This window comes from Triturus cristatus, chromosome 10, assembly GCF_964204655.1.
Source record: "Triturus cristatus chromosome 10, aTriCri1.1, whole genome shotgun sequence".
In the NCBI taxonomy this organism is placed as follows: Eukaryota; Metazoa; Chordata; class Amphibia; order Caudata; family Salamandridae; genus Triturus; species Triturus cristatus.
This window is the reverse complement of record NC_140593.1, coordinates 1,066,900,994-1,066,924,683: the sequence shown is the minus strand read 5'-3', so window position 1 is coordinate 1,066,924,683 and position 23,690 is coordinate 1,066,900,994. Positions and strand designations below refer to the sequence as shown.

General features: G+C 47.1%; 1 protein-coding gene across 1 annotated transcript in view; it reads right to left on the bottom strand.

The window, feature by feature from the left end:
* Nucleotides 1–23,690, bottom strand: part of LOC146796571 (uncharacterized) — a 464,924-nt gene that overhangs the window by 154,801 nt on the left and 286,433 nt on the right. Inside the window, exons 11-12 of the mRNA XM_085629207.1 lie at nucleotides 10,020–10,061; nucleotides 6,306–6,427 (exon numbers count right to left, since the gene is read on the bottom strand). Coding sequence (XP_085485333.1) covers nucleotides 6,306–6,427; nucleotides 10,020–10,061 — 164 coding nt within the window. The remainder of the gene's footprint in view (nucleotides 1–6,305; nucleotides 6,428–10,019; nucleotides 10,062–23,690) is intronic.

The following is a 23,690-nucleotide window of genomic DNA, read 5'->3' as shown; positions in this document are numbered from 1 at the left end:
ACCGCTCCCAGGGAGAAGAAGGACTTCCGGTTCTTCTAGGAGATCTAGTCCTGGTTCTTCTTCCCGTTTCCCGCTAGGGTGGGCCATAACCCAGGCTCTTAAGCTTGCCTGGAGCTCTGTCTTCTTCGCCCCCTGCTTAAAGAATACCCCCCGTTCCTGGCAGAACTCCTTCAATTGGGCCACTGTATACTCCTCCAGCCTACCCAATTCGAATTCCATCCTGCCAGATGGGGCCCCAACACAGTTAACAAGAACTTTACTCTAGAAAGGGAACATACACAGGACAATTTCAAAAATCCTTGAATTAGAAAACAATCTGGAGAAAACTCCAGTCAAAACAATCCAGTGTAGGTGGTGGTGCACGCTAAACTGCCACTAAGCGGATGCAAGCACTGAATAAGTAATCCCACCGCTGAGCACCAATTTGTTGGACCTATGTCCCAGGGGTAGCTTGGCTCAGGTCAACAGGCTTATACCTCCCTCTGGCTTCTCATGCTTGCATCCTACCCAGCTTGCAATCTGGCGCAGCCTCACCCAAAAAGGACGCTACACGGATTAACTGTGAAGTTTTATTAAAAAGACTTTAACACCTCTCCTCCCTGTTAGGCTCAATTAATCAATTTTCCATTAAACTGGTAACATTTCAGTACATTTCCAGTACATTTCTAGTACAATTCTAGTACATTTCTAGTACAATTCTAGTACATTTCTAGTACATTTCTAGTACAATTCTAGTACATTTCTAGGTTAACATTTCCAGGTTAACATTTCCAGGTTAACATTCCCCGCTATCTTGAGGCACACCAAGTAGAACAGTACGATAAACTTTTCAACCAGTGTTTTCAACAACAAAAAGCTTAACCCCCTGTCACATTTTAGTCGGGCATTTTAAAAGTATGACTTGACCACTCCACAGGGAATGTTAATTCCAATTTGGCACCCCACAACTACTTCCCTGGGGCCTATGTACTGCACCTGAACTCTATAGGTTGTTCCACAGCAGCTTGGTTAATTTCCATTTACTATTTCTTTCCCTTGTAGCCCTGGTATCAGTCCTGGCAGCTGGAGATGAATAACACTTCACACAGTCACCTCATAACAATATAACATAGGCCTTAATCCCCTCTAGTTCTGTGCTGGTCTCCTAGGGGTCTCGGCTTCCAAGAGAATAATAAATAACCCGTATGGTTACCACGGACCCTGAGAACAGCTATGGGCCTCACAGAATTCTCTCACTCCCCTCCCTCCTCCACCAGGCCCAGCTTACGGTTAGTCTCGGTGTCCTCTTTTCCAGGGGTCCCGTCAGAACTGGAACCAACTCCCCCTCACTTCGTGAGAGACGGACTTCTTCGTAGGCGAGGCGTTCCCCTTCTCAGGGAGGGCGAGGACCCGGGAACTCCCACCGATCCCCACCCCCGAGGAATAACTTATGGGAGATCCCCTGTCGGAAGGATAATCCTCCTTCGGGCTCTTTCCCGCCCCCTGTCCGGTTCCGTGCCTTCCTCCGCTACTGTCTTTTGGACAGACAGCTGCCGGGGACTCAAATCGGGGACCGGGGTGTTGCGCGATCCCCGCCTCTAGAGACAGGACGGGACGTAGTCTCCCTCTCCTTCCGGCAACGAAGGGCGGCGCTTTGGCCCCTTCCCACGTGATCGGAGGACGGCAGCCTCCGGGCCAGACACGCCTTCCCCCCTCCTTCTTCCTGAAGCGACTTCTCCTCAGAGGATTGGCAACGTCGCTGGCTCCCAGCCCCTCACCTCTCCAGCTCCTGGGGCACCGCGGATCCACTTCAGAGGGCCCCCGGCCACGCTACCGTCCACGGAGTGGCGGCAGGGTCCATTTCAGGTAGGACCTCGTCGAGGGTTTATAACGGGCAAGGGGGGGGGTCTCGGGGCGGCACCAAACGCTGCTAGGAATTCCCCGGTCCAGGTGGCACAGAAAGACACAGTCCTCTTAGCCTCTTAGCTACGGACCGCGGTCAGCTTCTCCTCACTTAGGGATAAGGGGGGGGGTTAATCACCAGGGCCAGTCTAATTCTTCCTCTCCTGCCAGGACGGCCCGCGGGATGAGTCGGTCTCAGACAGCAATCCTGGACCCCCCTCAGGGGTTCTGGCCACTTTTGTAAATCCTAGAATTACGCTGTTCCACCAGTTCACTGCCTGCATTCAGGGACCGGTCACAAGGGTAGGGGTGGCGTTACTAGGATTAAGACTCAGTGCAGACCCGTGGACCTGTCCGTTCCTCTCTGAGTACAACCACCTCCTCACACAGGCGCCTTACTCCTGAATGACTCCACAGCCCAACTTGATTCTAAAATGGCCGCCCTCCTGCCACCTCTATTTATCACCTTGGGCTGGACTTGCCAGAGGGGTCCAGAAGGTTCTGGAACCTCCCATGGCAGTCATGGCCCGGGTGCTGAGGTGACAGTTGGAGCCACCATTTTGTGAATCCTACCTTCCTCATCTATCTACCTCAGGGGAGCACCTTGCGCCTTTCCCTCATGTGATGAGGAAGAGGCGCCCAGAACCTCTACATCAGCACCCCAAAAAGCTTGGTAGACAGAAAAAATGAGAAGGGGACAAGGGATAAAAATAATAAAATGAGGAGGGAACTGCCAAAGGGCTGACAGGTCTAACAGGGCCTCATTGAATTGCAGCAGAGGCTCAGTGGAGCATGCGGCAGACTGAAGCACCTCAGTGAGGATGTTAGTCCTCACAGCCACGGCAGGCAGCTCAAGCCCAAGGGCCGCGGCCGCCTTGCGCAGCACCACAGAAAAAGCTGCACCCTCCTCCGAAGCCACAGTCGGAGGAGAGATGAATCCAGTGTCCGGTGAGGTATCCAAACCATTGGCCTCCCCCAGTTCATCTGCCCAGTCCTGTGCAAGTTGACCCTGAAGGGCCAAAGGGTCCACGGACCCCTCCCAGTCGCCCCCGTCATCCGATTCCTGGTAAACAGGAGGAATGATCGGAGCCGGTCGATAGACATAATGTGTCTCTAGCGGCATCGGATGCGGCGTCGGGCGGCGCCGCATCGGCGTCGGGACCGGACAGGGGCTGAACCGGGGATCGACGTCGACCGGAGTCGGCGTCGGAGGTGGCACCGGTGTCGACGCTGGCGGAGGAGGCGTGACGAGGTCGACCGGCGTTGGCGGGGGCCCAGGCTCGGGCCCCTCGGGGACCTGCGGCGTCGGGGCCGGAGGCTCCAACGGCGCCGGGGCCGCCGGCACGCAAGGTAGCCAAGCCGAGTCCGCGGGGCCCGAAGGCGCGCCAGCGGGCGTCGGCGGCGGGGCCAGGCTCCTCATGGCCGAGAGGAAGGCACTGACCTCCGCCGGCATCGCGTCAGTCCCAGGGACCGTGCGCGGCGCCTGCGGCTCCGGCGGAGCCGCGGGGTGGAACCACCCTGACCCTCAGCCGAGTCGCGCGACCGGCGAGGGGAGTCCGAAGAGCGGTGTCGCCTCTTGGACTGCTTGGAGCGCTTCGACTTACCCGAAGACTTCGAGCCAGACGAGCGACGATGTCGAGTGCGGCTCCGCGACCGATCCTTGGACCTCCTCCTGGACCGGGATCGAGAGGGGCGCGGAGCCGAGTGGCGAAGCTCGAGAAGCTTGCGGGACCGCTCCTGCCTAGCTTTCGAGGTCAGGGCCATACAATCGGAGCACGACTCCGCGTCGTGGTCGAGGCCCAAGCAGTACAGGCACCGGCGGTGATGATCGGTCACCGACATCAGTCGGTGACAGTCGTCGCAGGCCTTGAAACCAGGCATCCTACCGGCACCAGAGTCGAGAAAGTGACCAAAAAGAGTCAAAAAAGTTAGTTAAAAAATGACTAAAGGGGTAGCTCTCCCGGATCGGCGCTTACTGGCGCAGAAAAAAGAAGAACTGACGTCAGCGCGCGAGGGCGGCGTCTAAGTCCCCCGACGACGTCATTCTGGCGCACGACACTAACGACGGACGCGGAGCCGCAGACGACGCCTAGCGACGCGCAAGGGGTATTGCTACAAAAATCTCCCGGATCCAGTCTGACGCCTGAGGATATTCTAAGGTGAGGAATCTAACTAACGTGTTTCTTTCAGATAGGTATTTTTAGAGTTTAGGCTGGATGAGGGTATTTGGGTGCCAAGGGTATTTTCAGAGTTTAGTGTGCCTAATGGTTTTAGGGTGTCACAGGAAGTTTTAGGGCAGTGTTTCTGAAACTGGGGTCCGGGGACCCCCAGGGGTCCGTGACACATTCCCAGGGGGTCCGCAAGCAGCAGTTTTAAAAGCTCTGCAAAGTTCCTTGTATAATTAGCAATTTCTGGGTAACAATAAAAGTGTCAAGATAACGCCAGTGATTAATGTACCAGCTGTAGAGAGATTAGAGTTTTGTCCAGTAGCAGTTTTGACTTATCTAAGGTAGCACAGAGGGTTAATGTGCCTACTGCAAGAACATGTACCATGCATTTATGTATTTTATGTGCATAGCTAAGTGGGTTAAAGCTTTTTTCACTGAGATTCTTTTGATAATGAGCAGTTCATAAGTTACAATCGCAATCTAGCACAGTGACCTATAAACTGTCATCAAAGAGCTGCTTGCAAACTGCATGGTACAAGTTAGTAACTTCTGTTTTTTACCAGTCTTTCATTATCCTGATGCTGCTAAAAATGTTTATTTGGGTAGAAATACATTTTTATTAATAAAGTCAATGCTAACCACTTTATGTTCTGAATCCTTGGTTTGTGGTTCTCCAGAACAAGCACTCTTTAAAAATTGACTACCAGCATGGACGACATGTGAATCCTACACCTTGTAGTCTCCTTGGCCTTATGTAACAAATTCTATTCACTGATGTACACATATGATTAATTGTCTCTATATTTGTGTGATGTAAAGTGCTCTGACATCCTTCACTGGTATGAGAGGTGCTATAGAACAAATGAAATACATGTGCGAGAGGGGCTATGGAGAGATGAGAGGCACTGTTGGAGGGTGATTATGAGGGAATCATTGAAGAACCTCAATAAAGATGGTCGTATCCTGGTGCATAGTAAGGTCATTTACTATTCTTTAAAAGCGAATACATTTCTATATATAATGATGAATGTGTTGTAGAATGCACCCTTGTTTCCTAACTTTTCTTGGAGAGAGAGCCTCCCAAAGCCCCCTTTGTAGTGGTCAGGCTCACTCACTGTACTTGCTGTGTGTCATATGGGGACTGGTCTGAAAACATTTGCCAGGGCTGCTTTGGGTTTCCAGTCCGCCCCAGGCAGGAGCAGGAGTCTTGTACAGCAAAACAAAATCAACCATTCAGTCAGTCAGGGAGACGCAGCACCAATCTTCCCATTAATTGTTCCCGCTTTTTACAATTCTTTCAATTTAAAATACTTAAAATCCTTAGTAATTTGAGTATTTGTTTAGTGTGCACACGTGTTTTTTTCAAATTACTGTTTTAATTACATTTAAAGTGAAGAAAAAATATGTCCCTCGGATAGAGGAAAACAAACTCAAATTCACACAGGTACAACTTCAATCAGACTCAAAGACCCCAGCGATTTCTTTTTCTAATGTATATTTCTATGTAAAATGTTTTTTAAAATAATTGATAATTTGCTTTTATGGTATATATGTTCGTCGCAACAAAAATGATGAGTTGGCTTTAAACGTATATTGGATTTACTGTGTTCAGTATGAACTGTTTTTAATGCATATTAAATTTATTGTGTTTTTAAGATAACTAAAAAAACTAAGATAATTAAGGTTTTTAAATGAGAACTGTGATGTTTAAATTATGAGTGTTTTTTGCAAATATATGAATAGTTGTAAAGGCACACGTGTTGGGAGATGTGTGTTAAAGGCATATGTGTTGTAATGGAAGCATTGTAAAGGCATGTGTGGTGATGGCATGCATGGTTCCATCATATATCTGAAGCAATACTGTCAAAGAATGTGCTGTATTATGCTGCATAATTTGACTTTTATAGCCACATAATGTGGTCCACACTGCCACATAATATGTTCCTACAGTCACATAATATGGTCCTCCCCTGCCACCTAACTCCAACAGCCCTGTGTATATGGTATCAGTCATAGAGAGGCCTGAAGAGAAACAAGACTGGTGCCCGGCTGGTGGCTGTGTCTTGGATCCTTAGAAACCTACAAGGTGTAAACTCCTGCTCAGAATTTAACTCTTCCAGGTAAGTGTCCTAGCTGGTGAAATCCAGAGATTAGGAGTAAACAAACTACATTAAAGAGACAAATAGCATGAAACACATTCGCAAAGCCAACTTACACAGGGTACAGGGTGCTAGCTATGACTGTCAGCAGAATCACCTTTTTCATCGCAGACGGTGAAGAAGCGAACGTCAGGATGCCAGACTTCTGCAGCCCCATCAGCCGCAAGGACTGTGACCCCAAAGAGATCCTTACAAAGCTTAAACATGCCTTGCAAAACCCTGCAGGTGACAAAACACAGCCCAATCAACTGAAGGATTGTTACCACTATGAAGAATCTACACATAATCATCTGCATGTGTCAATCTGAACCAATTGAGGGACATATGGCTTAACGCCTCACTCTGCCACGCAAGGCTGCACCATATTTACAAGAATATGGTGCAGCCTTTCCTTTCCCCCAGCGCTGGTGCTACACTTAGCTGCCTAGCGCCAACGCAGGCACCCTTGCACCATAGTGCAAGGGTGTATGCGTGCAGGGGAAGATTGTTTATGTGTAGGATGGTTTCCCTTACTGCACGTAAACAATCTTTAAATGCCGTTTTGTCACTTCTTTGTGTGCGGCTTAACTCAGCACACATGGAAGTTACAAAACGGCATTAAAAAAAAAAAAGATTATTTATGTGCAGGAAGGAGGACCTTCCTACACAAACAATACAAGGCGTTTTGCTTTTTCCATGTGTGCGGCACAAGGCAGCACACATGGAAAAAGCAAAAACGAGGAGAAATAAAGCATTTCTCCTCGTTTTGCCAAGTTAACCCCTTCGGTGCTCATGACGGAATGGTTCCGTCATGACCCACGGTTGAGCTGTGCTCATGACGGAACCATTCCGTCATGACCCCGCCCGCGCAAGATTCCGCCAGCACAGCGGCGGAATCTGCGCAGCATCGAAGGGGTTAAGACCAGGTTTTCCCTGGTCTAAATTTTGGCGCTGCTTCCTATTTATGCCACCCTTGTAAATAGGGGGCAGCGTCCAAATCAATGGGTGTTGCTGTGGAACGCTCACGCAACACCCACTGCCCACCCTTTTTACGCTAAGAATAGCGTGAAAGGGGGCCTTATTTACAAGGCAGCGTTAAGTGGCTGAACGCTGCCTTGTAATTAAGGCCAAGCCCCTATCGCCACAGGAACGTTGGACAAAAGTGACGTTCCCGTGGCGATAGGGCCCTTGTACATATGCCACTGAATGTCTTTGCTGTGTAAACTAATAGGTATCAGGGTACCTCTGTTGGCACCTGTATAGGGGAAATACACGCTTCTGTATTCTGCATTTTCTTTGTTTGTAGTTTTGTAAAGCACAAACGCACCCAAGGACATTAGAGAGTTTTATTTGAGAAGCAGAAGTTACACATTTTTATTAACAGGAAGTTTCAGTGATCTACCCAGAATCACAGGGTGTTGAGCTGAGGCCAGGATTCGAACCTGATTGTCAGTTAACTCATGAGCTCACACGAAAGCAATCAACCGTTTCTCAGACTACCAACGGTTTTGACACTTGAAAAAAATATTGTTTAAGAGACACTTGAGATTCAGTAAACGTCACAGGGAAACCAGTGGCATAACACAAAATGATACCCACCATCGGAATGTGAGGAGGGGCCCCTGAGTCTCCCATATTCCACAAATATTCATTGGGGCCCTCCTGAAAATTGGGGGCCCCATGCCCAACATGGGCTGCAGGGACCTGTTACGACCCTGCAGGAAACGCTGCGCCATTCAACTACGTAAGTCCTCTGACCGCGGTGTAACGCAGGCACCTGCAGTCCCTGCAACACATGGTGGCTCTCAACCCTACAGACGACATTCATTCAGCAAAAGGCCAATGCATATTTGTGCAAGAGGGGAGATTCAGGGGCCCCTCATCACATTCTGCAGGGGGGGTGATAAGATTTGCTTGCACTGTACTTGCAAAATCTCTTGTAAACAAAACAAAAGCGTAAAACAGGCTTAGAGCCCACCCATTACATACCATTGGTTGGCTCTGACGCCACTCTTTTTTCCTTGCTCCTTATTGGTCAGAACTTCCTCCTTGCCTCAGCTTCCTCCTGGGGCTTTGTGTGTCCCTGCCATGGAGCATTGACAAAGTGTAGCTTCCTGTCTGCAGTCAGTGTCCTTCCACCTGCTGCAGGCTCCTGCAGGTACTCTTTTTTTTAACATTTTTACATGCACTCTTGTAGAGAGCATGTGTTGGCAGTCCCTCTCCCTTACCCCACCCTCCTCCTGCTGTTACTGGTCCCTCCCTTGTGTTACTTTGCCACCGCCCTCCTCTCGCTGTCGTTGTTCCCCCCACCCTATGGCTGTCTCTGGTTTCATCCCCAGCCCCTTGCCCTCCTCCCGCTGTCTATACTTTGTTGTGCCCCACCTACGTCCTCCTTCTGGTGGCTGGGTTTTGTTGATCCCTGCTGTGCAATATGTAAATATGTAAAAAAAAAAACATTTAGAAAGCCAACAGATCTCACACAGGCGAAACCTATTGGCTTTGCCAATGTTTGTTAATTACGCCATTGCCTCTGACAATAACAGGAGAGTACACTGCACATCCCGCTCACTCCCTCATGCGCACACTTCCCATATGTTTATCTTGGGTCTAAAAATCATTTTGGTATTAATCTCGATGTACTGATTTGCACATGTTATTTGATAGATTTCATGTTTTTAGGTGACTGTTTTTAGATATTTACTTTTATAAGTGAGTGTTATACCCTGGGCCCCTTTTTTTTCCTTAGCCCTAAATATCCTTTTTCATTATGTTTATCCTTTACCTAATCCTATACCCATTATGCACCTTAACTGTATCTCCTTTCTTTACTCTAATCAAGAGTATCCCTATATCTGGCCACTGCGCTAACACTGTTAAGACTAAATATATCCTTAACCCAACTTAAACCTGAAATGACCTTTACCCATGCAGCGACTCTCAGCTGTGCATTTGTCTGAGGTATTTTTCTTCCACTGTTTTTGAAGTTTGGTGACTTTTTGCTCCCCATGATTAAGTCTCGCCTGACCCAGCGCATGCGCTGGTCTGGCGAGACTTATTGAGAGGGCTCCAAAAAGTGCTACCAAACCAGCCTAGAGCTACAGTGCATGTGCGCGGGCGCACGTGTCGCGCTTTACCGCGATTACTTTCACTTTCGCTTGGCATAGCCAATAGGTCTCGCTTTTGGGACGTTATAAGTATTTAGTTATGCAACTGTTGCATGGCTAAACACTTGTAAGGTCCCAAAGGCGAGACCTATTGGCTATGCCAATGCTTGTTTTTATTATGGCCGGACTGGTCGTAGCGGGCACCGGGCATTTTCCCGGTGGGCGCTGTGATTGTTATTTTGTTATTAACACGTCACCTATGGGCACAACATGTACCATATCATCCATGAAACCACGCAAGACTCCCTGCACAACATAAAAACATTGATCAGACAATCTGACACACTCACACTGAACCTCAAAAAACACATAGCTGCAATAGGACACCTGGTAACAAAACAACCCAGCAGAACCAGCACAATGTGTTATGCTCACCATATATTTTACCTTCTAGCATCCCTCTGCTTGAATTTATATTTTAGATATCAATGCACATTTGATACTGTGGTTATTCATTACAATGTGATAATTTAGCCTGCATGAATATGTCCTCTGTGTCAGAGGCTCTAGAAATCATACCTGGCCCCAGTGAGAAATCTCAGTACCACATTCCTACTGCTGAATGTACTATGAAGAGCCATTCAAATTGCATATATGTGGTATATAAAAGCAGACAACATAACCTAATAACACAATACAAAGCAAAACTGCCAATCAAGAGTGCTCACCTCTCAAGCGGAAAATAGGGTCTCACCTTTTCTTCAGTTATACTGTAAAACAAAAAACATGACAGATGTAAGACTGTTGAAATCAACTGACACCCAGTACCAGACAGGACAGTACTCAAAATTGCAAAGATTATGCCTGCACAGTGAATCATGCAATTAACTTGTTCTGGTCTGTAGGGCTACATGTGCCTATGTACCTTGGTCGTTGACTAGTAGCACATCCCACTGGGGCATGAACCTGGTTACCGATGGGTCTAGCGCACCTACATTGGCTTCCCCGCCAGCATTTACCCACACAAGGATTGTGAGATGACCTCAATATTTTGTTTCACCTTAAACACTGAATTGAGCGTGTGTTGCGACTATTAAATCTAGTTCAACCTATTGCTGAAGATTCACCAACAACCGAGTAATAGGTGGCACAAGCAAATCTATCTAATTCTTACTGCTACTGCAATGTTAGGATCAGTTGAAACAACCATACATTTAACAAGGCATCCGCTCCTGAAGGATGAGTGAGGAGAGGGTGCTGCGAAGTGAATGAAGAAATAGACGGATAGGTTACACCTCGGATCGCTCTCCTTGGATCATTTTCAAATTGTGAATCGCTCAATTTTTTCGCCCTTTAATACATTTTTTGAAACTGAGTGGCTCTTTGGTATGCAAGAGAATTGTCAGTGTTCACTGGAATTCTCTGGACTTCGTGGAGATTCAGGGGAAAGAATACATTTCCAGCAGGGTCTTCTCAGATGCATTTCGTGGTCGAGGGCCAAACCTCATTTCTTCAAGTCGTTAAACCTTTGTGCTTTTTATATGATCTTTTGATACTGATATTTCTCAGATTGTCTGCTATCTCAAAAAGTCTCCTCACACTATATGCCTAAAACCTGCATGAAAAACTGAGCTTAGCTTAAACTATCAATTGTTTCCTTCTCCCTTCTTTTATTGAATGACTCTCTCCTTAACTAACATCCTCTGCATGTCTACTGTCTAAGTTGACTGACTGCCTTCCTTAATCTCTTTTATTGTATTTCATGGATCACAATCTCAACTTCTTTGAAACCATACCCCTGCAGCACTACTATTCATGATCCCCTCTAGCCTATCTGTTCATCCCACCACACGTGCAAAAACTCACATAGCCCCTACTAATGGCCCCACCTAATCCCTATCACTTAAATGTATCTCAAAGCACCTGGAGTAAAATGACTGAATGGTTTCATTGAGAGGCCAAGCTAATCCCGATAATCAATAACCACTGTATTAGTAATTAACCATGGGTTGAAGAGTAACATGCTACTCACCATCATGTGCTTCATGCCTCGTCATGGGTAGTGAGCGCTAAATAAAAGCAATTACAATACAATACACATCTTCAAATAAGCATCAACAAAACATATTGGTGTTGAGGTTTAGCGTGATGTACTTGAAATACTTTAGTTGTTATGTTATAGCTGTAGTGTTTCAGTGATGTGTTATTTTACCATTGTTGAATATTTTATGTCAGTGGTGTGTTATTGTTTTTTTTATTGTTAAACCAAAAGTATTTAGCTTTATTGTTTTGTTCTAATTATTCTGTAGTTGTAAAGCTGTAGTGGTAGTGTTGCTTCAGTACTTGTAGACAGAGAACAAATACAGAGAGTATAATCCAAGGGACATCATATACTACTCCATTTCCTAATGCTACAGCAGAAGGGCAGAGGTCTATAGAACAAGAACAAAGCACACTACTTACTCAGGTCATTTAGAGAGTGGTGGATTAGGGCATCCAAAGTAAATTGTGGATGTTTCTCTGTATCCAGTTTTGGTTCCACTGCCTTTAAGGGTCGGGAACGAACAAGTTCCCGATGGCTCTGTTCTTTTTGGAAACAAATGCCCACTTTGGGGCACAGGGTACCACTCCATCACAACCCGATCAACAAATACCTTACACAACATCATTTACCTTAAACCTTTGCCTCCCAGTCACCGGGTACTACCCTAAGCACAGAGTAGTCTACACTCTATCCTCTTCCCAACATGGCATTGGGCCCAACAAACGAATGCCTTTTGACCTGGGCACAACATGTACTGGCAAGCCATACCAGTCGTACTCCGCTTTTTTGGTCAGAACACAGGTCCATGACCCTTAACTTTCCTTGCCACCCATCCCAGGGACCTCCTCCTGACACACCTTCAGGAAGAACATTAAGAAGATTGGCACCCAGAGGAGGCAAGATGGTGATTGTGTGAGAGTGCGGCAAACCGACTCTTTCCCCAGTTCTGCGCAAGCACCAGCTGGTCGAGTGGAGTGCGTGGAGGCAGGGCCTGAGCTGAAGTAAGAGATGCAGATGAACCTTCGGAGGCTCGTTATATCAGAGCTCTGGTCAGGGCTACCGCTGTGATTTTGCTGGTGGTCGGGCTCAGGACGAGAGGCTGCATCAGTGAGGTGCTCGGGGAGTGTGCTGGCTGGGATAGACACCGAGCTGTTGGCTTTCGCTGCTGACGTTGGACCAGGACAAAAGGCGCGACCGCAGTCAGAAGCGGAGATTTGGCACTGAAGAGCTGCAGAATGATCAGCAATAAGGTGGAAGCGGCCACAGGAGGATCTCGAACGGCCAGACGTCAGAAGCAGGACCAAACCCAGGATCATGTGGGCAATGCAGCAGCAGGGAGGCGTTCAGACTCTGGCTCCGGGCCTGATAAACATTTACCAGAACAGCTGAGGGGGCGCATAAAAAGGTTAAGGAGGATCAACAGGGATGAGTTGTGAGGAATTCAATAACCCTGGGGTCAACACCGCTTCTTTCATGCAAGGTCCAGCATCTTTGTACCCCCCTCTGCCTATAATCACAGAATTCTTTCAAATAATAGAGCCGCCCCGTGAGTCTGTTCCTTCCTCTGATGTAGTACCTGTGGACAAATGGATCACGCTGGTTGAAGAGGGCACAGGGGGCTCAGATAAGTTGCACAACTCGGATCAGGCCTTGGCCTCAGACTCTGTCATACCTTGGGATATGAGGGAACAGAGGCCCCCTGAAAGGGTTCTGGAGCAGAACGACCTGAGGAACAAGAAGCTATCCAGTTTGAGATTTTTCTCAGTTGGAATGATGCGCGTCGAATGGGGAACCGCGATCGATAGCCAATACCGTCGAGGGTAGAGGATTGTGCGTCGAGGGGGTTTGAAAACGATACCGAACTGGAGCGCAGCAATACACACCCGAACCCGATGCCGGAAAAAAACTATCTGGGGATGGAGTCGATGCCCATGCACACTATCACCTAAAGAAGGAGTCACCTACCTCGAGACTACAAAGACTTTTTCGAAGGAAAACAAAGTGCAAACATCCAGACCCACCACTAGATGGAGATCTATGCTAAAGCATATGATCTACAGCTCATATGCCTCGAACAGAGTATCCGAGTCTTTAAAGACAGGATACAGTTTGCCCGGCCACCTTTAATCAGCAGAGTATAAATCCTCAAAATCGGATGGAAGATGGGCTTGATCAGCCCAGAAACGTTCTTCAAGGTGCCCAGCTTATGGGACAGACTTCTTTAAACCTTAAAGCAGACCGGTCTGGCCCTTTTTATAAGATGGCCAGCAAGGTACAGGATACTACATGCAGGGCTTTGGATGCCACTTACGAAGGGGGTGATAAATCCTACTCTCTTCCAGAAGGCTCAGAGTCTGCTGGGTCTTTTTGTATGTCAAGGGACAATGAACTCAGTGTCCCTTGATCAGACATCAGCTTATTCTTTGCACAAGAGACGATTCTGAAATATCGAAAACGCCATACGAGCTCAAAAGGGAATATGGGTTTACATAGTGGTAAAGAATGACAAGAACCCGCGGCAGCTTTAAGATACAACTATTCAGACACCAAACTGTCTCATTAAACAAGGCCCCCTTTGTTGTCTAAAGAGAATTCTCAGCATCAGGCTGGAGCTGGCACTAGAAGTCCTTCTTTGGAAATAATCTATGCTTCCATAAAAGAGCTCCAAGCAGAGACCCGTGCAGAGAGCAGAAGAGCTAGGCTGGCGACATAGCAACTCCAAGGTGCCATTAAAACAGTTGGTAAGTCTTGGACGGAAATAGGGAATAAACTTAATGTCATTGAAGGAAGAACAACAATTGTGGAAGCTGATGTTAGGGCATTGAAGGGGTAGGTCGAATCCCAGGGGTCACAACTGACTGATATTATGAGGAAGATAAAAGATTTTGAAAACCATCAAAGACTGAATAATTTGCGCTTCCTAGGGATTAAAGAGGGGGCTGAAAGAGCTCACGGTGCGCGCTTATAGATATATATGTACTTTTAACTGAAATTTTCTCAGGAACTACTGAACAGATTGACTCCAGATATTCAAAAGGCACATCTCTGACCTGAGGACTACCACTCTGCCAAATTTCAAGTAATTCTGTTCAGCCGTTCGGGCTGTACCTTGGACTAAAGGTCCCTATGGAAAAATGCATGGGGAAAACGCATTTTGGGACCCCCCTTTTTTCTCGACCCCCGCTTGACTAATCACCCCGAGACTTTCAGGGTAGGCGCGGAGCGCCCCACCTATTTTGAAAAATTTGCGAGGATTCGTCAACCGGCGCCAAAGTTATTCAAAATAGAATTTTCAGATTTCCAATGGAAACACGGTCCTAACTATAACTATCTACTGGCGACCGCCAGTAGATAATACATATATATATATATATATATATATATATATATATATATATATATATATATATATATACATACACATATATCATTTTTTCTCATACCAATGCAGCCCCCATATAGGAGGCTAAACAATGCAATAATATAATAAAATACTTGTGAAAACACATAATGAATATATGAACCACAGTAGGGCAAGTATTACTTGAACTCCTTTTAATGACTACAACTCATGAAATCTGCAAAAAGAGCAGGCATTGTTAGCCTACAGGCTGCATTGTAAGCCAATAGCACAGAAAATGAGACCTCCCCTTTTTCCTTTGTCCCCCTGTGAGGAACAGCACACCCCTTGATGCACAGATCCTCATCAATAGTCACAAGCACTGAATATTCCTGCCCATGTGCAGGGACCCGGGAAATAATAAAAAATTATATATGAAAAACTTATATATACAGATATCATTTTTTCTCATACCAATGCAGCCCCCACTTGAACTCCTTTTAATGAGTACAACTCATGAAAACTGCAAAAAGAGCAGGCATTGTTAGCCTAGAGGCTGCATTGTAAGCCAATAGCATAGAAAATTAAAGCAGTTGCACAAAAGCTGGCACCATGCCTTTAAGGCAGCCATGACCACCAGCTTCCCATCATGCCTCAGGGGTGACAGTTAGGTCAGTTGTTCTTTGTGGAGCCCAAAGATTAGGACACAAAGATAAAGCTTAACCAAATGAGGAAAAACCAGTCTCATTTGCCTGGGGAGGTGGGTGGGTTGCTTATGACTTTGACAAGGATACCCCTGGAAGAGAACTAGGATTACAGGTAAGTAACTTATTCTTCTCTTACAGGGGATCCTCATCAATAGTCATAAGCACTGAATAGAATAGCAAGCCCATCTTCCACCTGCGGGCAAATGAGACGGAATGACCCAACAGACAACCATAATTATTAGTGATTGAACAGATTCCTCAAGGAGGCTTGGCCTACTTGGCTGTCTGTTCCGGTATCTGAATCAAGACAATAGTGTCTTGTAAATGTGTGTACAGATCTCCAGGTAGCTGCCTAACAGATTTCAGAAATCGGTACATTATTGAGGAAAGCTGTTGTAACAGCTTTTCCTCTAGTGGAATGAGCCTTGGGGGTAGCCCCAAGAGGCTTCTGTGCTAACTGGTAAGCCAATTTAATACATTAAACTATCCATCTGGAGATGGAACCTTTAGAGGCTGGAAAATCTGTTCTGACCGAACCATAATTAATGAATAGTTGATCAGATTTTCTTTTGGACCTGTCCGAACAGAATTTCAAAACCCTCTTCAGGTCTAGCGAGTGGAGTGACCGTTCAGCTGGAGTAGAGGGGTTAGGAAAAAAGGTCGGTAATGAAATGGTTTGGTTGACATGAAAATCTGACACCACCTTGGAAGGAAGGAGGGGTGAGTTTTTAAAACCATTCTATTTAAGTGAACACCATGTAAGGCTCTTTTGAGCAGAGAGCTTGAATCTCGCTCACCATGCGAGCTGAGGTAATCGCCACTAGGAAAGCTACCTTCCTCTTAAGGTGTTGAAGGGTTATTTGTGGATAGGCTCAAATGGGGAACCCATCAATTGACATCGAACCAAGTTCAATTCCCAGGGGGGGGGAAGGAGGCCGAACAGGGGGACAGACCTTCTTTAAACCGTGTAAAAAATCCTTCACTACCTGTAGCTGAAAAAAGGATGGCTGCGAAGGAGAATGCCTGTATGCCATAATGGCAGCCAGGTGCACCTTAATAGAAGCGAATTTGAGGCCTGCCTTGGCTAAATGAAGCAGATATGGTAAAATCGCTTCCTCCTGCCCTTTGGTAGGATTACAATTATTTTGTACACACCATAAGAAAAAACGTTTCCATTTACAAGCATAGGAGTGCCCTGTGGAGGACCTCCTAGCTTCTTTCAAGATGGTCATGCAGTACTGAGGAAGTCCTAAATGACCATACTGGAGGACTTCAGGAGCCATGCTGCCCAGTTCAGTGAGAGAAGGTTGGAGTGATGAATCCTACCCATTCATCTTGGACAGCAAGTCTCGTCTGCACGGCAGTCTCCTGTGTGGGCATTCTGACAGGTGCAGAAGGTCCGGGTACCACCATTGCCTGGGCCAGTCCAGAGCGATCAGAATCATCCTCGTTTCTGAGTGTGAGAGTTTGGTCACCACCTTCGGGATGAATGGAAGAGGTGGAAAGGCGTACACAAATGCCCCATACCAGCTGATCAAAAGGGCATTCCCCTTCGACCCTGCTCGGTAGTACCTTGAGGCAAAGTTTCGGCATTTTTTATTTGTGTCATCCGTGAACAGAACGATGCTTGGACGACCCCATTCTTAGAAAATGTCCTCAACAACTTAGTCATTTAGTACCCAGTCCTGCTGGCCCTCGAAGTGCCAACTGTGAGCGTCTGCCTGTGAATTTGGCTCTCCCTGTAGGTGCACTGCTGTGATCAATAGATTTCTCGCTAAGAGCCAATGCCAGAGGGCCTGAGGTTCCAGCGATAGAGTCCTCGATTAAGCCTCTCCCTGTTTGTTCAGGTAATACATGGTGGTCATATTGTCCGTCTGTACTAGAATGGAATTGGTCTGAATTGAAGGGAGGAAAGCCTTGAGAGCCAGATGCACCGCCCTCAACTCCAGCATGTTGATATGGTACAACTGTTCTTTTGTTGACTATTGACCTTGTGTCTGGAGAGACCGCACGTGAGCTCCCCAACCCTGGAGGGAGGCATCCGTGATCAAAGATTGGGAGGGAGGAGCCTGATGGAATGGAACTCCTACCAAAAGATTTTCTTGTCTCATCCACCATGGTATTGATGCTCTGGCTGCGTACGACAGTTGTATCCTGTCTTCCCACCGAGTCATTCTTTGATCCCACTTGTCCTCCAGATCCTGTTGTAAGGGACGCATTCTCAATCTGGCATTGAGTACCAGAAAGATGCAGGATGCCATTGATCCTAGAAGAGATGCAACCTGGCAGACCGAAGGTAGGTTGCTGTGTAGGATCTGTTCGTCCTTCAGTGTGATTGAAAACAGTCTCTCCTCCGAAGGAAACACTTTTCCTATTGAGGAGTATATTGTTGACCTCAGATAATGAATTCTTTGCGTGGGTTGCTGAGTTCATTTTTCGAAGTTTACATAGAGACCCAGATGCTGGCCAAGGTCTAGACATTGTTGAAAATGGTTCCTCACGCTCAGAGGGGAGGGACCTTTCAGAAGCCAGTCGTTGAGATAGGGGTACACAAAGATGCCCCTGCGTCGTAGAGTGGCTGCCCCTACTGCCATGCACTTTGTGAATACTTGGGGAGCTGATTTAAACCTGAAGGGCAGTACCTTGAACTGATAAAGGGAGGAGCCCACCAGAAAACACAGGAACTTCCTGTGATGAGGATTGAGTGGGACATGAAAGTACGCATCTTGCAGATACAGCGAACACATCCAATCTCCCTGTTGTAGATGTGGATATATTTGATGAAGAGCCAACATGCGTAACCTTTCTTTTCTGATGGACTTGTTGAGTGCTCGAAGGTCTAGAATAGGTCTGAAATCTTACTTTCGACCCTTTTTCTTTACCAGGAAGTATCTTGAGTATACTCTTTGACCTCCTTGTGATGCAAGGACTTTCTCTATGGCTGACTTTCCTAGAAGGATAGATACCTTCTGCTGCAGTAGTCTTATCTGGTGGCATGTTGTTTTCGCTGGTGGGATTGAGGGAGGCCGATGTCGAAAACGTAGAGAGTACCCATTTTGCAGCATAGTCAACACCCATTGGTCTTTTGTAATATTCTGCCACTCCTCCAGATGATTGGCAATACTTCCCCCCTACTGGAGTGGAAAACAGTGATGGAGGAAGCGGACACTCATTGTTTAGTTGTTGTTTTTGCTGAGTTAGTCGACTGACGAGGGGTTCCTCTTTCTCTGGGGGTACGACAACCCTGGTACTGGGACTTCGATTGACCCTGCTACTGCTGTTGCCTCTGCCAATGAGGGATTTGAACCCTCTGACGGAAGGGTCGCCGATCGTAGGTCCTGTAACGGCGCCGGAACTCTTTCCTCTTCTCAAGTCCAACCACCTTCAGGGTAATGAGTTCTGACTTCATCCTCGACATTTCCTCATCAGTGTGAGTACCAAACAAGGATGAGCCTGTGAAAGGGAGATTGAGAATCCGGGACTGCGCTTCCGGTTTAAGTGCAACAAGACGGAGCCAGGATGATCTTCTGGCGCTGATTCCATGTGCATAGGAATGCGCAGACATCGTCGCTCCATCAGCTGCGGCGCTGATCACTTGGTTTGCCACCAAGCTGCCTTCTTGCACAATTTCCTCAAAATCTCTGCGGTCTTCCCTTGGTATCTTCTCTGTGAACCTCTGCAGAGAGTCCCACAAAGATCTGTCATAGTGCCCCAACAGGGCCGAAGCGCTGGAAACTTTCATCATGGAGGCTGACGTGCCAGAGACCTTTTTCCCCCATGCATCCTGTGCTCTGCTCGCCTTATCCGGTGGAACTGTGGATGAGGAGGCTACTGCATGCGTTTTCTTGGCCGCAGCTATAATAACAGAATCTGGTGGGGGATCAGATCTGAGGAATAAAGGGTCTTCTTCAAGCAGCCTGTATTATTTCACGATTCTCGCTGGTGCAGGCATGAGAGTCGCTGGTGTTAGAAATATGTCCATTACAGGCTGGAGCAGACCCGGGACCAGAGGTAGCAATGGCTTGGCTGCTGATCTCTGACGCAAAGTCTTGAATATGACTGAGGACGAGCTTTGCTGAGTAGGCATAGAGATGTTTAACTTGTTTGCCCCTCTGGATAGAACATCGTGAAAACTAATGACGTCGTCCACTGGAGAGATTCTCGACAGTGGGCTGTCTGTGAGAGTCGGGGAGTAGTCTCTCTTCGAGGAATGGGTGGTAGAGGGTGAACTTTTTGGAGACCTGTGTCTTCACCTTTGCTCTCGAGACCTAGATCTTCTTATGGAAGAGCGAGTAGGAGTATGTGTGGGATCTCTACTCCTCGATGGAGTAGTAGGAGAAAGATCCGCCGCTTGCCTGAGACGGGTTAGAGGAGACCTGTGTAAAGGACTGGAATAGTCCTGAGCACCTCCCGTTTGTGGAGCGTCAGTTTTGCAGAGGTAACAACCATCTGGGAGAGACATGTACTGATGGAGATTTTCCCCTCTCTTCCCGCACAGGAGCCTCCTGTGAACGTGAGCGATGTGCAGATGGAGATTTTTGCTTCTCCGTTCTTGCAGGATCCTCAGCTGGATGGGTTCGTACAGGTGAAGAAGCCTGGCTATGTGACGTTGAAATGACCACTGGTGATCTCGAGGAAGAGAAAGAAGACCGACTTGACAACGTGCAGTGAGATTCTGCTCTCGATGTCGGTGATGGTAGCGAAGAACAACTCACTGAGTGTGAGCCCGTAGCAGATTTGTGCTTCGACATCGAACGTCTGAGTCTGTACACCGACGAAGTACTTTGTCTCGACGCTGCTTCGACGTTGACGGAGACTGCTGTCCCAACGCCGATCGCCTTCGTGGTATTGTCGACTGAGTCCTCTGCCACGACGTCGACCATCTTCGAGATGCCTTCGAAGGAGACCTCTGCCTCGACGTCGACCGTCTTGCCGAAGGAGTCTTCTGTCTCGACGACGAGTGTCTCTGCACTGACGTCGACGGAGACCTCTGCCTCAACGTTGAATGCCTGTGCGCTGAAGACTGCTGTCTTGATGTCGATCTTCTCTGGGATGAAGCTGACGGAGTCCTCTGCTTCGACGCCGGGGATGGCATTTTATGCCTCGACGTCTATGATCTACGTACAGATCTCGACGGAGACTTGTGCCTCGACGTAGACCGCTCAAGTATGTGCGGAGACGGAGTGTCCTGTCGAACGTTAGGCCAACGCTGACGGAGAACTGTTCCTCGACGTTGATCGTCGCCTGGTTGTCGCCAATGGAGGGTGTTTTACCTGACTCGACGTTGAAGCCGCCGTCTTCGATCTTAAAGTTGAACGGTGCGAGTGCACCGCTGACGACTTTGACGACGACATCTGCTTCTTAATCGGTGGTAGGTTCGACGCCGATCCTGATGCCGAAGGTGAATAGATTGGTATCTTGCTCCTCAACGTCGATCATGGTCTCTTTTTCTTCTGCCTCACAGGAGACCTACCTCTTTCAGAGAGTCCATATAACAAATTCTCTCTCTATCCTTGAGAGTTCTTCTGGACAATTTTTTACAATGTGGACAGTTCTCTGGAGAGTGAGAGTCAGGGAGGCAGAGGATACACACAGAATGTGTGTCAGTCTTTGCCTTCTTCTTGCCACAGGAGGGGCAAGGGTCAAAAAGTGAAGGGATTCTGACAGAAATAAAAACACTTTCTGCCCAAAAAATGGTCACACTTCACTCCAAATACAAAAAGACGTCGAGTGAAAAGTAGAAAACCTTAAACAGTTTAGATAATTTTGACAAAAAGTCAAAAAGGACAGAGCTGTGGAATCCAGGGTCCTGACTGAAGGAGCCGGAAAGAACAACTGACCTAACTGTCACCCCTGAGGCATGATGGGAAGCTGGTGGTCATGGCTGCCTTAAAGGTATGGTGCCAGCTTTTGTGCAGCTGCTTTAATTTTCTATGCTATTGGCTTACAATGCAGCCTCTAGGCTAACAATGCCTGCTCTTTTTGCAGTTTTCATGAGTTGTACTCATTAAAAGGAGTTCAAGTGGGGGCTGCATTGGTATGAGAAAAAATGATATCTGTATATATAAGTTTTTCATATATAATTTTTTATTATTTCCCGGGTCCCTGCACATGGGCAGGAATATTCAGTGCTTATGACTATTGATGAGGATCTGTGCATCAAGGGGTGTGCTGTTCCTCACAGGGGGACAAAGGAAAAAGGGGAGGTCTTTATTTGTGATGCCCTCACACACCCCGAAGGATGTCATGCTTCATCATTGGGCTCAGCTCCTCGTCGGGCCGGCGCTGCAATGCCCGATGGGCTCCCGTAAACGGGCTCTTGGGCGGAGATCTTTTGAAGAAGCCGTGGGGTGCGTGCGAGTATGAGGGCAAGGATAGAGTAGTGCACGGGAAGTGGGTTTTTAAAATAAGTCTGGAGCAGTCCTCCTCAGAAATTATTTATTTATTAAGGTAGTTCCAGCTTACTTAAAAAATATGTAGGTGCCCTGCGTGGATGCAATGTTCCTAGAGGGCTATCGCAGTGTAATGGGTCGACATGTTTCGTGCCTTTATTGCCCCTAACGAGTCATGTGGCACTTCATCAGGACCTAAGTAAGTGGATGGTGCACTACTAAAGGTCTGGTTCCCTAGATATGGTATGGTATCCAGACACAATAGAGTGAAACCCTTTGTCCTAAGCTTGAAGCTCACCTAGATATTACACCAGTCAGGCTGCACGGCTGAGACACAAAAACTTTAGATAATGCAGGTGACATAGCTGTAGTTACAGTAGACTCCGACAGGGCTTTGTGATTAACAGAGGATATGGCCACTGATTTTGATAAATTATCAGGGTTCCTATTGGATAGCAACACAACACAATTAGTGGTGAGTAGATTTAGGGGGTCACTATTACTGTGAAATTGGAACAGATAGTTGAGATTATTATGGCTCCAGTTATTAGCAGAGCTAAAAAAGATTTTTTAAGTTGGAACAACCTACATTTATCGATCATAGGTAGGTGTAATACAGTTAAAATGCTTTTCCTTCCAAAAGTGTTGTACTTTTTTCGTACTATTCCTCTCGAATTTGAGAGTTCATGTTTAAAATTAATGGATGTCATAATTTCGAAGTCTATCTGGTCCTTTGGCGAATTTAGGAGGGCCAATAGGTTTTTGACCTTGCCTAGGGAGGGGGGGGCGATGGGTGCAACCTAATGGTAAACTGTATTATCTAGCTGCCTCTTTAAATATATGCACCCACTGTTTGATAACAAAGCAGGGGGTCAAGGATCTGAGGATTATGTTCTATCTATTTATGAGCTTCTTATAGGGGGAGTCGCCAAGGGATGTCTGTTAAAATATTTGAGCCCAGTAACTATAAAGAAAAATGTGGTTCAAGACCCTGAAGTCTGTTTTAAAAAGTGGACCGGCTGGGGGAAAACGTTGGGTTTGGGGTGGTATCACTGGTATACTCCTATCGAGAGGAACACGCAGTTGCCTGATATTTTTCAAAATTCTTGTATACTAAGGTGGGAGAGGCATGGATTAGTTATGCTCAGGGACTTTCTTCAGGGACCTCACCTGGCCTCGTTTGAAGATCTTCAAGCTAGACTCATTATCGGGTCAAAAGATTTTTTTCATACCTTCAAGTAAGGGATTTTCTGCAGAAGAAGGTAGGTGGTTTTGCTGGGTTTTCTAGGGTGCCCCTGTTAGATCTATTACTTGGTGAGGCAGACTGCACAATTACTCAATTGAATACATGCCGGAGTGATGGGACATCGGATAATCTGGAGAAACACAATGCTAAATGGCAGCAGAGCCTCAGCTCTGACGATATTTTTGTTTTGAGTCGTTGGAGCTGAACCACACTGTTTGCTTCTCTAGTTTGTAGCCCCAACACTACAAAACGATATTTGATCCATATTCTACGCCATAGAAAATTGCTAAATGGGTAGGGGGGGGTTGAATGGGATACACTGCCCTTGATGCCGTGGCTGAAGGCTGATCTAATTCATATGTTTTGTACCCGTCTTTACTTGGATGTCTTTAGATGTGGAGAGGTGTGGCTCACTGGTTAGAGGCGGCAGACCCGTAAGCAGAGAATTGGCCAGGGACCAGGGTTCAATTCCCGATGTGGCAGGGTCGTGGACCAGGTTCAAAAATGGACTTGATAATTCTCGCCTCGGTACCTACTCTAACCAGGAACACACTCGGCAACTCTGGGCATTAAGCTTGCCTCATCTCTACAACGGCCCCCCACAGACGCTGGGGATGCCTGGTTTCACCTTGGAGATACCCAGAAAGGGACCATCTCACAGGGATAGCCA